We start from the raw sequence: 17,972 nt of genomic DNA, 5'->3' as shown, positions 1-17,972 counted from the left end.
ACTACCTACCTCTAGAGTAGATATAGGAGGAAAATAGAATTCAGGAAACAACAGATACCTATCTCAGAAGCACTCAGATCTGGACTCCACCCAAATCAGAGGTATCTAGTGAGTTCTCCTCTCTGCCTTCTCTTTCTTTCAGATACATTGTTTTTTGGGATAAAGCTGGAAATAAAACAATATTTATTCCCTGCCTTTTTCTGATGATAAGGTTTTTGTTATTGTTTTATAATTCTAAAATTTGGACTTTTATTTATAAATAGAATTTTAGGGATGATGATGTAATTTTCACACAGCATTGCTCTAAGAATAATGAAATACCATTGTTACAGCTACTAACAATGATGAGAAAGAACCTTAGAACTGCATCGGTAAGTATTTGGGGAGCATAATGCATTCCATCAATTATAAGACATGCATTTTTTTCACATTTTAATACCCCTGAATCAGAATGTCTTGCAATTAATTGATGGCATCTTTAAATTAGCAGACTCTGAAGGTGTAAAAAGTTGTATTAATATTTTAAACAATTTATTTTGCTTAATTTTTCCTCTTATAGTATGCATAATAATAATATAACATCTTAAATGTGATTAAATACAACATTGTGCTTTTAATCTGTAATAAATAAAGATAAAATTATCCAGTCCTTATAACTGGCATTCTAATACATCAACATAGACCCTCTCCCAAACTCCACTAGACAGAGAAAAACACAATCTCCTGGAATGATCTTCCATAAAAGAAAATTCAAAGTCTCATCCTCATTCTGTTTAAAAAACTCACTTTCTGAACTCTAACTAATAGGCCACTGGGCCAGGATTGGATTAATGAATGCCATAGATAATCCACCAAAACTCAAATTATTCATTAATATATTATTTCATAAATATATTCCCAAAGCTTGATGGGTAACCAGATTAATTATTTTGTTATATATCTTTACCCTTCCTTTCTGATAGTCAACAATGAAATAAAAATCCAAAGTCAAATAGAAGAAGCAGCGCCAGAACCCAGATAATCCCTAAGCTGAGTAGCCACTCCTGGACCACACAGAGCCTACTATGTTTTACATCTTTCTATAGAATTCAAAATATTGCATTAGAGTATGGATGTCATATTTATATGTGTGTGTGTGTGTATGTATATACACACAGTAAGCACATACATATTTAATTTCATAGTTATATATATTAAGGCTTTGACCATTATGTTCTGAAACCACTGCTAAGAAAGCAAGACTGTACGTGTTGAAATCTCTTTCTGGTTTAATGGAGATGAGGGGAAAAGTTATTGGGGTTTGAAAATTTGTTTTAAACAAAATCTTAAAAATACCCACTGACCTACATTTATTGAAAGAAAAACCAGTCAACCCCAAATGTAATTGTTATCTTGTCAGGTATTTATTAATAGACAGACAGCTGTCATCTTTGTTAAAATGCGCTGAGTTAACAGAATTTCATTTACATAAATGGGTAGACAGTCCTTTTCTTACTTGTCCAACAAACTGGAGACAAAGTGCCTGCCAATGTTTTAATTTCTTTTTCATGTTCTGGTTAGAGAGTGAGAAGAATGCTTTCACTCCACAGTGTCATGAATATGATAATCTATGGAAATCACGGAAAGCAGGTACTTAAGTTAAGCATATACTGTACTATGGGATTCCCTGATGAATTCAAGTCTCTTCTGTTTAGAGAAGATGTTGTTGCCTGTGAAGTGACAGGCTGCCAGATGTTCATGAAGTAGCACAGTGATGGGCTCAGATCTTAGGATCTTTCCCCAACCCCTACAGAGGACAGCATTCACTTTAGGCTACAGAATGGGCTTGCCTTCATTCTTTAAGCACTAGTGTTTACATTTACTTCTCAACTATCAAATCTTCATTTCCTTAATTTTACTTACTTAAACATGCAGAGCATGAAATAATATAACTATGTGAGCAATTCTTACTTTACAGAGAGCATGCAGTCTGGATGTGAAATAAACAGTTTTCCATCATGTAAAACATGCTTAATCCATTGACTTTCCTTGTAAAAGATGGAAAAACAGTTTACTGGAGGGAGGGGAACGTTAATTCTAGGGTAATGGTAAGCCCATAGCAAAATATGCTAAAGCACATGTAAGATAGTAATTGAAAAAACTATAATACACTGCTGGAATTTCTATAATAATGATGATGTTGAAGACAAGGTCTAACATTTATTAAGTACCTGCTATGTAGAAAGCTCTAGCTTCATTTTATATACAGTGTATAAATTATATAATCCTTACTACAACCCTATGAAATATTATTCCCATTTTATGAATGAGGCAACTGAGATATTATGAAGGTTAAGCAAAATTTGACTAGGTCAAAAACCTAGTAAATAATGGAACCAGGATTGGAAGCCAAGCTCAGTTCAAGGACTGCACTGTTTATCCTAAATATACTGCCACCCAGTACCTTCATTCACTAAGAATATACAATGAGTCAGTCAGGGGGTCCAAGGTTCTGGGGAAACATCAGAGAACAAAATTGATGAACGACCTATTCTGGTAGTTCATACCTTTTAGAGAGGATGGAGAAATGAACTTATTAATTAATTAATTATAGGATTATTATTAAATGGGAGATAGGCAGAGTGTGATTTGGAGGGCCTACCTTAAAGTCCCTAAGGCTATAGGAATTTATAAGACTTGAGAAAAGCAAGACCAGTGTGCCTGCAGTATAGTGAGCTAAGAGGAGAACAGTAAAAAAGGAGACTGAAGAAGTAGTCGGGGACCAGATAAATCTGCAGTCATTGTGAAGCTTTTAGATTTTATTTTAAGTGCACTGGGAAATCATTGGAGAATTTTAAGCAGAGGAGTGACCTGTTCTCATTTGTGTTTGAGATAACTGCTCTGGTTACTATGTGGAGAATACATTATAGCAAGTCAAAAGAGAAAGCAGGCAGATCAGTTCGGAGGCTATTTCTATATTCACAGTGAGAGACAGTGAAGCCTTAGACTAGTGCCATATCAATGAAGATGGTGAGAAATGGGGAGTTTGGGGATGTGGGTTGGGGGTGGAGCCTGGATGTTTTGCTGAAGGATTAATCTATGCAGGATGGTAAGGGAAAGAAAGAAGCCAGACTAACCCTAGGGTTTTTACTTGAGCAAATGTGTGAGCAGTCACTCCATTATCTGAGATGGGAAAGATTAGAAAAGAAACCTATTTGGAGTGAAATAATAAGGAATCTACTTAAGACATGTAAATTTTTGAGATTGCTTCTCAACATTTAATTAAATATGTTAATTAAGGTGCTGGACATAAGAGTCTAGAGCTCAGTTTAAAGAATAGAACTGGAGCTATAAATTTGAAAGCCACAGTTTAAATGATATTTAAGGCCGTAAGACAAGATTACATCACTTGGAAAGCGTGTGTCAACAGAGGGGGAAAAACGAGTGGCTAGGACTGAGCCTTGGATATTCTAAGTTTCACAAAGAAAGATTTAACCAGCAAAAGAAATACAGAAATGATGTAGGAGGAGAAGAAGGGTAGTATTTTAAGAAGGACGGAGGGCTTACCTAGGTTGAACATTTCTGCGAGATAAAGTAAAATGAGCACAAAAATGTGGCCACGTAATTTGAGAAATAAAGGTGTTTGTTGACCTCATTACCAAAGCATTTCCATGGTTTGGAATGGAGGACAAATTCCTGAAAAGAGTATACTGAGGAGTAAATGGGAGGTGAGGGTGTGAGGACAGACACCATTAACCATTCTTAAAAGAAATTTAAAAGGCAATAGATAAATAATACCTAGAAGTGCCTGTAGATTCAAAGGAGTGATTTTATTTGTTTTATGTATCTGTTTTCAGGATGAGAGATTAAAGCACATTTGTGTGTTAATGGAAATACTTTTTAAAAGTGAAAGTGAATCACGGGGTGGGCGGAGATAAAAATTACAGAGGCACATTCCTTCGGATGACCAGGCAGATGTGAGATAGAGCCCTCAGTGGAGCCTTTGAAAGAACCAGGACACTTCCCATCATAGCAAGAAGAAAAGACGAAGGATGGTAGTACAGATGAGGTGGATTTATAAAATTTAGAATAGAACAATTACTTCAAAAATGTTAACTAATAATGTAATGATCTTTAACCAAGATCATCAACTAACAATGAGCAGGAGTGGCAGTTTAGTTTTTAGGAGAAAGAAGAAGGTATAAGAACGTCATTTTGTAGTGAGAAAGCTCAAGAATGACAGTGGTAACGTACCAACGCTTATTGGGTACTTAGTGCCCATTTGGGGGATGGGGAGCAGTCATATTCTCCAGCCATATTCAGTTTTCAAGTGTAAATATAGAATAGCTGGATAATTGGGTTAAATGCGGGCTAAGATTTTGCCTGGTGAGTAAAGCAAAGGGTTAGAGGTTGTTGTCTGTTAGGATTAGACTTTAAACAAATAATCGGATAACTATATATCATTGAAAATTGTGATAAATGTTGTATATATTCATAGGATTATTTATTTATGTTTAATCCTATTACATGACAAACTACTACAAACTCCCTGAGCATAGGGATCATATCTATTTTGCCCTCTGTTATATCTTCAATGCTTAGCACATAGAATGAGCCTTCTACAAGAACACATTTTATTAGATCTTTCCCTTGGTCAAATGCCAAAAACCATACAGTAATCTTAGGTGAAATAGCAGCTAAAAAGCTTGGGAAGGACATGGCCAGTCAATATAGAGGAGAAGGGGCTAAGCTTGGAGTTGGGAGACCTAGGTTTGAGTTTGCTCTGCTGCCTACTGTTATGTGGACTTGGGCATTAAGTGTTTGCCACATCTGTGGGCCTCAAGTTTCAGCAATATTATAATAATTATGTTATTGTGGAAATTGAGATAATACACAAAAACAATTTCTAAAACCATACCCGCTATGGTTTTATGGTTTTAGAAATTTAGAGCTACATAAGAGTTTTAGAGTTTGGTGCTGTGTTTCTTAGGACATGTGATATTCAGCAATTGGCTGATGTCTGATGAAGCTCAGAAAATTATGTACTAATGGCTGGTTTCTTTGACTGCTGTCCTCATTTTGTGGTATTAGCCAATGCAAAGCATTAGGCTCATCTTTATAAAAGACTATGGCAGCCAATGGCTGGGGTAGGGGGTGGTCAAAAGAACAGTAGCGGGTACTACATAGCCATATGGCCTTTGTAAAGGCCACAGAATCAAGTGGATTATTCTTTCCCTGAAGCTGAGTATTTGACTTAATGTGATAATTGCCTAGATTCACAATTGTTCAAAGTAAATTTTTAATAAAATAATGGTTTTTGTAACTGTGGTCTATAAGATGTTTTGTTGTTTGATTTTTTTGTTATGAATAGGAAAATGAAATAGTTGATCATTACTATATTATTGATAGAAAACTTTAAACAAAGAACCTGGAAAATACAAAGAAATTATTTGTATTGAGCTCTAAGCCATTGAATCTAAATTGATTGCTGGAACTATACCTTACAATACCTTATCACTACAAATGCTATTTGTTTTTACAATTCCCTGTTATTATCAGGGATTGGTTTATGCAATATTATGGACCAGGCCAAATTTTATTTGCCTGGTCATTAGGCATTAGATCAATCCCACTCTTGCCCAGCATTGTGCATAGAGAGAATCTTTCTGAATATTTTATATGAAAAGTGTTTAGACTAGATCACTTATTGTCATCATTAAGCTGTGACCACATATGGTTAGCTGAAATTTCTTGTCAACACAGCTCTCTGTTGCTTTTAATCCTTCATTCATTCATCAAATATTTAATTAAAGCCAACTATATGTCAAGAATTAAGAGGAATGATAAAACATGTTAAAAAAGTATCCTGTTCTCAAAATGTTTATGATCTATTCAGAAAAAGAGAAAATACATAACTAATGGTATTATAGTTTAGAAAGTGATGTGGAAGAGACAGAGAGGAGAATCCAAATCTGTGGGGCAAGGATTGCCTTCAGTAGTGACCTAGGTTTGGATATGAGTCTGATGTTACAGATGGATGTTAGCTAGTGTTTTCTATTCTGTATGCAGAAGCTATTATTTATGGAGCACTTTGCCATGCATATAAAAGATTCTTTTCCCATGTTAAATACTTCCTACTAGCATGGTAATTAATTATGTTAGAAAAGTCTTTTCCTTTCAACTAAAAACTTGCACTTACTTTTATTTTCTCTCCAATATAAATCTCCTGCTTAGCAATAGAAACCCTAAAAATTGACTTTCAAAATGATCTTTTTTTCCAGTGTGTCCTGAAATGTAACTCAAAATAGTTTTGATTGGATCAAAATGTAACAGTTTTTGTCTTGTGCCACACTCGGAGGTAAGAAGGCTTAAAGCAGTCATCCAGGTGTTTCCGTGTAGGGAAATATTAGGTATCATATTGAATAAATATGGAAAAGATAGATGAATCTTCTACTCTGGCTCCAAATATAGCCTGAATCCTGAATGCTTTTTTCATATTTATAGCAGTCCCATTTTCTTCATCACTCCATTTTTCTGTTTTCCTTTGCTTCCATACCATTGAATGAAGTAATTTTTATTCCATTTTCCCCTATTGGTATTTGCCCTTGACATTCTATGCAATATTTAGCCATGAAAGCAGTAGCATTTTGAAGGTGGATTTCAAAAGCCAATTATTTCATTCAAGTCATCCTAAAGCATTGGAAGAACTATAGCTCAGGAAGTCTTTCTTCATGTGTAGCTAGTATTTTGTGACTTTTTTTTTTTTTTTTTTTTTTTTTTTTCAGTACGTGGGCCTCTCACTGTTGTGGCCTCTCCCGTTGCAGAGCACAGGCTCCGGACGTGCAGGCTCAGGGGCTGTGGCTCATGGGGCCTAGCTGCTCCGCGGCATGTGGGATCTTCCCGGACTGGGGCACGAACCCATGTCCCCTGCATTGGCAGGTGCACTCTCAACCACTGCGCCACCAGGGAAGCCCTTTGTGACATTTTTATAATTCAGCATACTTCATCTTTATATTGTTTATCATGCTGAGCATAAATCATATTTATATTCAGTATATTAAAATAACATGGGTTCTATGCTGCTTTATAGTTTTTAAAATGGTAAAAGCTGTATTTTAGTAATCTACTAGTGCCTTCCTATTTCAAAAAATTATGAAGAGTAGGGAGGAAGAGTGGTCATTGTTATTTCTGTTTTACACAGATGACAACCGAGGCTCACAGAGGACAGGTGATTTGTCTTAGAAACTAAGCGTCTTAGTCTCTGCATCCCAAGACGAGTGACCATTCTGTATATTGCACTGCTTTAGTAGAAGGCTCTATTTTCCTTCAACAACCTAAAACTTTGAATATACACAAATGCAGTTGAAGTGTATTTGTTTTAATCTTACTCACTTGGCAATTTCATGCCTGTTATCACTTATATCTACTTCTAATATGTGTGTAGTTGATTTTGTATAGAGTATGTCTCAGGTCAGTTTGTAACTAGACATCAAACTTTGTAAAGATAATTACAGTGTAGTGTTAGTTGTGATCGTAGGACTTTCCCAATTTATACAGATTATAATAGCTTTATTTTAAGAATTGTTTTTATTTCTGTTAATTATCTATACAGATTTCATTATTTAATAATGAGATAAAATAGCAATGCTATCTGTGGTTGTACTGATGAAGGCTAAAACAGTTTAACTCCAACCTTAGAAGTTTGATAAACATTATTTATAATATCCATATTTTACAGCTTCAACAGATTCAGAATGTTCTATAGTTAAATAGGAGGGAAAGAGGTATATATCAACATAATTTATGACTCAATCCACCGTTTCATCCACAGACTATGTGATGCTACCTGAGCATAAACCCTGAGGATTTCTAACTGAATTTGAAAACAAAACAAAACGTCACACTGGAAGGAACCTTATAAATTATCTGGTCCAACCTCCTCATTTTACAGATAAGAGAACTGAGACTAAGAGGGAGTCACTGCACTGTCATAGGTCACAAGAAGAGCTGATAGCAAGGCTAAGATTGGAGCCCCATCTTCCAACTCGGAAGCAAGTGCTACTTCCAATATACCACATTTTTTCCCCCAGAAAGATGCCTCCCACGGGGCGCTGAATCTTGAGAATGAAGTATATTAAATTCACATTTGGCTGCTAATCATTTTCTCAGCATCTCTATGGTATTTCATTAACCGCTACATGTAACACTCTGGCCTTTCACCTGTATTAACTTGAGCTCATTAGACTTGAGACCAGTAATAAACAGGACTAAACTAATACAGATATTTTGCATGGTATGTGTTCAGCATTTTCTTTAATGATGTCTACTGTGTGAGGTGTTTTTCAGTTCACAGTTTGTGGAAAAAGAAAAAACAGGAAGCATAGATTTCAAGGAATGGAATATGTGTGTAATATGCTTCTTTATAGCAATCAAGAATACATTAAATACTCATTTAATAAGCTTTGTAAGTACTACATCAAAATATGAGTGACAGCATAGCAGAGAGTCTAGCATCTGGCAGACTGGGATTTGAATCCTGGCTCTGCCATTTATTAATAAGTGAAAACTGGAGCAAGTTATTTAGCCTTTCTGAACCTCAGTTTTCTCATCTGTAAATGGGGACAAGAACAATACCCACCTCATGGGGTTGCAATGAAGAAGAGATTAGGTACTCATGCACTTTGCAAAGGGCTTGGTGTATAGCGATGCTCAATAAATATGCTGATTTTGATGAAGATAATAATGATGGTGCAGTTCCTTCCTGTATAGAACTTACAATCACCTCTCACTAGAGCTATTGTTGAGGAAGTTGATTTCCTTCACTTCTCCCCCAATTCATCATCACTACAAAACACAAGCAGGGAGTCCTCCAAAATGCAAGGAAAGAAAAACGAATCCTATTTCATCCTTCCCAGGTTCCCTACCACCATTGCTTTATGTTCATTTTCACTAAGGTGTAACTCTTCTGTAGTTCACAGCCTATGCAGGCACCCATGAACACAGTTCCCATGTGATTTTGAAAATGTTTGAGACTCTGATTGAGCAGGGGATGGTGAGAGAGGAGGGGTCATTTGCAGAAAGATGAGTAGCAAAGAGGTAGAGACAGAAGTTTGTCAGAGAGGGTTCTGTGTCAGAAAGAATGAAAGCTAGGTGGTTTCAGGCAGGAGTCACTGTCAGAGCACGGGTGCAGCAGCTGGTGGGTTGTGAGGGAGTGAAAATCGATGTGTACTGTTGGAGTTGGGATGTGTAGTCAGTATTGGCTCTCTGTTTTCCAGAGTACTGTATAATCTTTTAAAAAATATTATGTCATCTATTTCCCTTTTCTGCTACAACCGGAATCCCATCTCCAACATTCTGGATCATTCTCCTCTTTTTGCCAAAGCACCTACCCACAAGTCGTCCTTCTTTCTGCCACCACAAAGACCTGATTACATATTGTCAAGTATCTGGTGTTTCCCTACACCCTGAAGAATAAAAATCCAAACTGCTTTGTGCAGAATTCAGAGCCCTTCATAGATTTCCCAGCTTTACCTGCTACTGTTCCTCAGGCACTTACTCTGTTTTAGTCATGTAAGAATAAGTTCATTCTGTAGTTTCTTAATGTTTCAACCCTTTACTCATCCATTCCTTTCTCTTTTTTCCCCCTTTTCAACACCACACACTATTTCTCCCTTTTATAATCTTTCATCACAATTTAAATTCCTCCTTCACTAAGAAGTCTCTTAGTTGGAATTAATTGCTGATTAGATCAGGGTTACATCAAACTGTTCGTGCATCTCTTCCTCTGCTTATCCCTTTCTTCCGAATAATTACCTACATAACCCAAATGTCAGCTGAGATCAACCAGTCCCATCCTTCTGGATATTGCTACAAAATTCCTAGAGATTATGTTCTCTATGTCACTTCTGGCAATAAATTCCTATTCCCACTGATTTCGGAATCTCCCTCAAATCTTGTCTCTAATTGGTCTCTATTCCAATCCAACCATGAAACTCAACCCTATTTCCCTGACTTTCTTCCAAATTTCTCTCCAGGATATGTAAGTGGGTAGGAGACATTTTTAAAGTTTTAGGGGTCATAGAGGAGGATTTGGATTGCTTAAAATTGGATATTAGTGCTTCCTCTTTATAGAAGTACTCCAGTCATCACATCAATAGGCTCTTCTCCCTCTACATCTCTCGCTTTTCCTTCTCTTCTTGCACGTTCCTCTTCCCTCTCCTCTCTGCTTTCTTTTTTTGTTGTTGTTGTTACATCTCTATTGGAGTATAATTGCTTTACAATGGTGTGTTAGTTTCTGCTTTATAACAAAGTGAATCAGCTAAATATATACATATATCCCCATATCCCTTCCCTCTTGCGTCTCTGCTTCAAAATTCTTCTGCATTTCTCGTGCATAGTGGTTCGACCATCTCTTTGGTTTTGTTTCTCTTCAATCATGCCATCAGGGCTTAATCTCCCGAACTCCAAGCTAAAGATATTGCTTTAAAAGTTATTGCTTTAAGCAATGAAGTTTATTTCTTTAGAGGAATCTGCTATACATCATTTAAATGATATTTCAATATAAAACAATAATGTTCTCACCTCAGTTCCATTGAATATGAGTCAGTCTTCCTACAGGCCATAAAATGCTTTTGGAAAGAACGACCTCCTAGTTGTCTTTGCAGCTCCAGCACCTGCACAGTCCTTGGCAAAAAGCAAGTCTTATCTCCTTCATCCTTTGCTGGCATTCCATTCATGTTAGATTTTCTTCTCTTGGTTGACATTCTCCCTAACATACATCCCGACTTTATCACTTCACAACAAAATGTGCTCTGCTTCCCCTTCACGGAAGAAGCAGCTCACCCTTTGTATCTTATTAAACACAGAGCAGAGGGTCAGCAGTCTGGTGGCTCCCCGGCATCTCTTCCAAAGTATCGCCTTTCTCTCTCTGGTGTTTCTTCCACTTGGAGGATCTTCCTCCCCTTTCCTGACCCTCACACCTCCAACTTCACTACTTGCCAACCAACTTTCACCCTATCCTTCAGAACTCAGCTCGGATGTCATTTCTAGAAAAGTTCTGTCCTCTCAGCCGGGGTTAGGTGCACATTGTCATTGTTCATCTGACATCCTGGTTCACCTCTGCCACAGCCTCTGTCTTGGAGTATTGCAATTGTTATTAACTACAGGCTCTTTAAGGAGACAGATTGTCTTTTATATATAAATTGTAAGTGTCTTGCACTCTACAAGTGTTTTTTTTTTAAATTTATGAATCACAGCTGTTGTGTAAGTATGATATAATTTTTAATTTTAAAGAACTTATTTCTGTAACTTAATTTCTTTCTGAAAGTAATTGTTTGGGATTGTCTGACATTTCAAACAGCCAGCAGGATTTTAAAAAATACATTCAAGATATTCATGCATGCATTCATTCAGTAATTTTTCAAGTTTTGAAAAACCTATTGAGAAAAATGCTAAGCAGCAAGCCAAAAACAAGGCGGGAAAAAAAACATATTGAGTACCTGTTATGTGCTGGATCAAAAACTAACTAGGACCTCAAGTGGAGAACATGGAGGCAGAGGCTAATAGTGATAAGGCAATGGCATAAGTGCAAGGCTAAAAAGTGCCCAGAGGGCTCTGCAGCACTGCAAGGCCCCCCTAACACTGGGGACAGAGGGGAATCAGTAAAGGACATTACTTCAATGCTGTGAATACCGAGCTGAGAGGGAAACGCCAAATGGGCATGTACCAGGTAAAAAAGACAGGGCGGGCTCGTTCTAGCGTGAGCAAACGTGGAAATACAGAGCCTGGTACACAACGCAACATAAGCAGTTAAGGCTTGTGGGAGTAAATTGGCAGGCATGCACGTTACAAATATTATTCCATTTAATGCTTATACCAAGCATTAAATGTATCGTGAGTTAGAGACTATCATTCTCATTTCATTGATAAGGAAAATTAGTAGCAGAATGGTTAAGTAATTGGCTCATAGTCACACAGCTAATGAGTGTAAAACTGTGATTTTAATGCAAATTTGAGTTCTAAATCAGTATCCTAACCACTATGCAAATGCTGGCTTTCTGCTTTCACTATGAAGCATGAGTTATCTTTGCTTTTGACTGCTATAGACATTACATTTTTTTTATCAGAAGTTGTCCACTTAAATTTATCAGGTTAAACTAAGAGTTATATTTCATTAATTTCATGTATTTTGCATGTCCAACTCCAGTGTCCCAATTTGCACCACTGGGCAACACATAGTACTATGGTAATATAATGTACAGATGGTCCTCCTCTCTTTGTCTTCTTATTGTTTTCCACTGTCCAAATCTGATAATATCATGAAAAATGGCTTACTGTTATATCAGTGATTAAGTATTACAAGCCAGTTATTCATGGGGAAAATCTGAGTTTCTGAATGTAAGCCATGTGAAAGCAGATTCTGGAATAAAAATCAGGATCAAATGTAAGTAATTGATTACTGTCATAATTGAAGGAAGGGAAGAAGAAAAGTAACTGAATTCAGACAGAACAGAACAGAGACCTCTCATCTCTGTCTCCCATACTTCCTTGCATCACACCAAGTGCACAGTGATTGAAATTAGGATGTGCTAGGAACACACTCAGAGAACGCAGGTTCCCAGCCATCATGCTCCTGCATTTTTTATTTTAGGTATCCAAGAGTACTCCGTTGCCTTTCTGAGTTTTCTTAAAGATCAACTCTTTGAGGGCTTCCCTGGTGGCGCAGTGGTTGAGAGTGCGCCTGCCGATGCAGGGGACACGGGTTCGTGCCCCGGTCCGGGAAGATCCCACATGCCGCGGAGCGGCTGGGCCCGTGAGCCATGGCTGCTGAGCCTGCACGTCCGGAGCCTGTGCTCCGCAACGGGAGAGGCCACAACAGTGAGAGGCCCGCGAACCGCCAAAAAAAAAAAAAAAAAGATCAACTCTTTGAAAGTTTGTCTTCTTCACTTTTCTCTTTCTTGGTCATTTGATTGAAATTAAATAGTTTTCCAAGGAGATTTGTATACAATGCCTTTAGATAACTGCAGTAACCAGATATACTTGACATATAATTCAGCCTGACACTACCCCTTAATGAATGACAAGAGATACTTAAAAAATTAGTTGCAATGATAATTACACACATTATGTATGGAAATTATTCAACCTTTAATGTAGCAAAGGACAGTTCCCGGCCCAGAGTAGGCATATGATATTGTATATGTTGAATAAATGACAAAAGATAAGATAGTGTAACTAAGTCATATGTGAACATGTTTTTGTAAAAAATATAAAATAAATTCTTAGTCGTGAAGCATACTATATCCTTTACCTCTAATTTATTCTTCAATCTGTCAGTGTATACACACAGAAATGAGACATATATATATTTGGATTTCAGGTTTATACTGAGTGCAAAATATGTATACAATTTAAAATACACACACATATATGTTGCACTCAGTGTGTGTATATATATATTTACAGTATATGAACTATATATATACATACATATATCTCACACTCAGTATAAACCTGAAATAATTTTATCTTTTAACTTATTACCATTTGAATGTCAAAGAAATTACTTTTCTTGCCCTCGTTGTTTCAAATCAGATGAGAGAGTATGATTAGGAAAATAAGAGTTGATCTCTTACAGCACTATAGACCAGTGCTATTAGCCAACTTGCTGCCATTCTCATAAAAATTACGCAATTTAAACTGGAAGATACTAGTGCCTGCTTCTATTAGAAACAAGAACCCTCTTCTACTTCATAATATGCTCAATTACCTTTAGATTGATCCATGAATAAATTATAATCCAAATAGACCTCTTTACCCTAAAGCTTTGCTGGCTTAAGGTATCCTTGTTGATTCATTATGTTGTCACTTTTCTATCGGCAGTGTAATGCTTTTAATATCTGGACAGAGACAGTTTTAGTGTGAGATACTGTTATCTTTAAATGAGTAGGATTTAGCTTTTCTGGTGAGGACAGATTCATCAATGATGAATCCCTGGAGAAAGCATTGAAACAAAAACCACACCATTTCTGAGCTTTGTTCAGCTCGTCAGTTACAAAGCAGCCTTCGAGAGTCCTAAAGAACTTTTTCCTTTGTTTAAGAAATATAGCATGACGCTCAAAACTGCTCTCTTTGAGCTACCGCAGGCTTCAACTTTTTCTGCAAGAAAATAATGAATGAAGAGGAAAAGCTCCTGCTGCTGCCCCTGTCAGGCCCTGCTGCTTCTCCTCCTGCAATAGGAAATCAATTAACTATTATGTTCAGACAGAGATTTGAACTAAATGCTTTATTAATCATCGCTGATTTCACACATATACGGTGGCCCGCTCTGCCTTCACCTTCACTCTTTCTTATTTTTATTTTGCTTTGGTTTGTTCCTTTGGCAAGATCTGAACACAAACATATGCCTAAATGTAATATGTGATCCTCTGGTGCAAGGGAGAATTGATCTTTTTATTTGCAGAAAACTTAACTTTTCAAATGTTCAGTTCTCAGCTATCCTAGAGGCATTCTAACATGCAATGTAATAATAATTTTTTAAAAGCAGTGAAATTTCTCATACTAATGCAGAAAGCAAAATGACTATGGCAGCCTTGACGTTTTGGAACCTGGTACTACAACACTTCGGCCTCTGGGATCTCCATAAGGCAGTGAGAAACTACATGCAAATAGACCCTCTTTGATTTGGAGATAAATAGCAGAACGTCGAGGGGGCAGTCACTGATATTCTGTGTGGGTGGGTGTGCTTTCAATTTAAAGAAAACTTTGGCAACAGTTTTCTTTTTTTCCCACTGATTCTTCAACCCACACACAAAGAAAATCCTATAGGAATCTCTATGTTAAATTGAAAACCTCTCCTTAGAACTAGTTATAAAAGATTAACACATTAGAATCATAGCACCTTTAGTTATGGAAAGGCTGCATTAGTTAAAAATGGTAAATGTGGTCAACCACAGCAAAAAAGTTAAAGAAAATATCAGGTGGTTGGTGTCTATTCAGGCTGTATTCTATTCTGAATCAAGGGATTTCCTATTATTATTATTATTATTATTATTATTATTATTACCATTATTGGAACAACTTGAAATCATCACAGTTTAAATTTAACTGCTTTATTTCTCTTTGGATAAAGAATAATCTAAATGGAAAAAAATATCTCCTCTGGTCTATGTTTAAAAGAAGATAGATTAGGGCTTCCCTGGTGGCGCAGTGGTTGAGAATCCGCCTGCCGATGCAGGGGACACGGGTTCGTGCCCTGGTCCGGGAAGATCCCACATGCCGCGGAGCGACTGGGCCCGTGAGCCATGGCTGCTAGGCCTGCGCGTCCGGAGCCTGTGCTCCGCAACGGGAGAGGCCACATCAGTGAGAGGCCCGCATACCAAAAAAAAAAAAAAAGAAGATAGATTAAAAAGTTCTGAGAATAATTTCTTTTGAATAAGTTCACAGAACATTTAGGTGGAATGAGATTGTGTTGAGGAAGGTAAGGCCCCATCAAGGAATTAGGATAATGGTTCAGATTTCCATAGAGCTTGCCTTCATCATGAGGGATCTGCTAGACTCAGAGGCCATGTGTTTCACACTAACAAGTCTTGATAATAATCTTCAAGGATATAAGATTAGGGTAGAGGTGTCCTTGATGTGTAAAAGAAGTGTGGGGAGATTGATATTCTGACAAGATTTATATCAAGTGGATGTGCATTCACCAAAGAAAGGACCCCTGGGGCATTTCTTTGGCACCAAGTGTAATCCGTAACACCTCATCTGCCCTAGGAAAAGAATCATTTCATAATAGAACAAGCAAGCACTATCTTTTCTGCATTAAAGGGGCTTACATATGTGATAATATTGAGGATTTGTTTTATACTCTATTTTATGCTTTTTAACAAGACAGCATCACTTATTTTATGATAAAATAGATACAACATATTCATATATTTTCTCCCTCTGTCATATCATCTCATATTACTGTAATCATTAAATATTGTAATTTAGAAAAGCATTAAGGTGCAGAGATGAAGTATATAGTTCTGGTTTAATTGTGTGTATTAATTTGGCATTCATAACATTGTTTCTATTTGCTCAACTTGTTGACATAATTACAGTAAATTGGTAATGGAAGTAACAATCTTAGATAGTTCCACATGAATATTTTCTGCTAATATAAACTTTCAGTTGCAGTTTGGCCGAATTGGAACACAGTTTAAGTTTAGTTTACCTACCGTAGTGACATCTCTAAAGGACCAGAGAACACATTTTCCTAGAGTGTTATGCAACCTGGTAGGTAGAGGCCAGTGTTTTAAAACAAGTGTGATTTTTTTCACCTAATTACTTGCTAAGGCAGAGATCAGGATGACCTTGGAATGCTGTAGTTTTCCAAGCCTTCATTGGCTCGGTAAATCTGCTTTATTCTGCAGGAGAGCTGGGGGTGGTGGTGGTATTTTTGCAGTCTTTGAAAAGAGACCTAGCAATTCCAGGTTCCAGGCAGACACAGAACATTTGGAATTCAGTGGTGTCTATCACCAGCAGTATATGTCAGTAAAAGTGAAGATCAAAGGTTCTAGAAGAGAAGGACAAAGTGAAGAGGAAATAATTGTAGGATAATGAATAGTATGAGGGCATATTCGTGTTAACGTGAAACCACTTAGCATTTTTCCATGACACCCAGGTGTCTTTCTAAATGAACTTTGTAAAGTACAATTGAATAACCTTGAGATTTAAAGCTCCATAATGTGATTTTGAATACTGAAGGAGTTTGTTTAAGCACTGTGATATTTCCTCTGCTTTTCATTTCTATTTTTGCCTCTTTCATGCAAAATAAACTTTATTTTCTGTGCAGAGAAATCAATATTTTTACCATTTTGTTTTTCAGCTATTCCAGTAAACTGCAATCAACATTAGTTACAATCTTTAAAGAGATGTAGTAAGAATTTGAACACAATAAAACAGAGATACAGATTTGAACTTTGGCCAAGTACCTTTGCTATTGACAAAAGCATTTGTCAGAGACTAGGCTGTGTCTATATTGTGCTAAAAACCTGATGAAGAAGAAAAAAAGCATCAATAGGTTTCACCTTCTGTCTATATGAACTAAACAAATGGTTTAACTAATAGCTATTGTTTTAAGTGAATGGTTTGGTTTACCATTGTGAATTTTATTCTGTTTAGAAATGTATTTCAATTAATATTTATATATCTAATACATACATATTTGGTAAAGGTATTTTGCTATTGTGTTCTTTTTAATAATTAATGGACTCTGATACGTAGACTAGTGTCCAAGAATGAATGTAGACCTTGTTACAGTATACATGAAACAGTCTCAAAACACACATTTGTTTGTTTACAATATTTGTGTTTATATCCTCACATTTTTCTCTTCTGTGAGCTAACATACTTTCTTATTTGTGTGTTTTCCTATTAGAAACTGCCAAGTTTTGGACCTTATCTTGAGCAGCGCAAGAAAATCATAGCAGAGGAAAAGATAAGACTGAAAGAACAAAATGCAACTTTTCCACCACTTGAGAGAAAACATTTTATCCCCAAAAAGCCTATTCCCACTATTAAGGTAAAGATTAAGCTGTATATGTAAATATGTCTATTTTACTGTTTAGTTAGTTTGTTTCCTGTTTAAATGTACCACTGATTTTGTTTTTGTTTGTTTGTTTGTTTGCGGTACGTGGGCCTGTCACTGTTGTGGCCTCTCCCGTTGTGGAGCACAGGCTCCGGACGCGCAGGCTCAGCGGCCACGGCTCACGGGCCCAGCCGCTCCGTGGCATGTGGGATCTTCCCGGACCGGGGCACAAACCCGTGTCCCCTGCATCGGCAGGCGGACTCTCAACCACTGCGCCACCAGGGAAGCCCCTGATTTTGTTTTTGAAATATATTCAGAGTTTTAAACATTCTGTCTGCAGTGACAGGATAGCCTCTTTTATTTGTATATTTTATACTTTTTAGAACACTGTCAAATATGTGTTTCATGCAAATTTTGAATGACT

At 36.9% G+C, this 17,972-nt stretch overlaps 1 protein-coding gene across 1 annotated transcript in view; it reads left to right on the top strand.

The window, feature by feature from the left end:
* Window positions 1-17,972, top strand: part of DPYD (dihydropyrimidine dehydrogenase) — an 817,352-nt gene that overhangs the window by 776,941 nt on the left and 22,439 nt on the right. The window contains exon 21 of the mRNA XM_059043609.2: window positions 17,399-17,542. Coding sequence (XP_058899592.1) covers window positions 17,399-17,542 — 144 coding nt within the window. The remainder of the gene's footprint in view (window positions 1-17,398; window positions 17,543-17,972) is intronic.

Source organism: Kogia breviceps, chromosome 1, assembly GCF_026419965.1.
Source record: "Kogia breviceps isolate mKogBre1 chromosome 1, mKogBre1 haplotype 1, whole genome shotgun sequence".
Classification (NCBI taxonomy): Eukaryota; Metazoa; Chordata; class Mammalia; order Artiodactyla; family Physeteridae; genus Kogia; species Kogia breviceps.
Note: the sequence above shows the minus strand (reverse complement) of the source record. Positions and strands in the feature narration are given on the sequence as shown.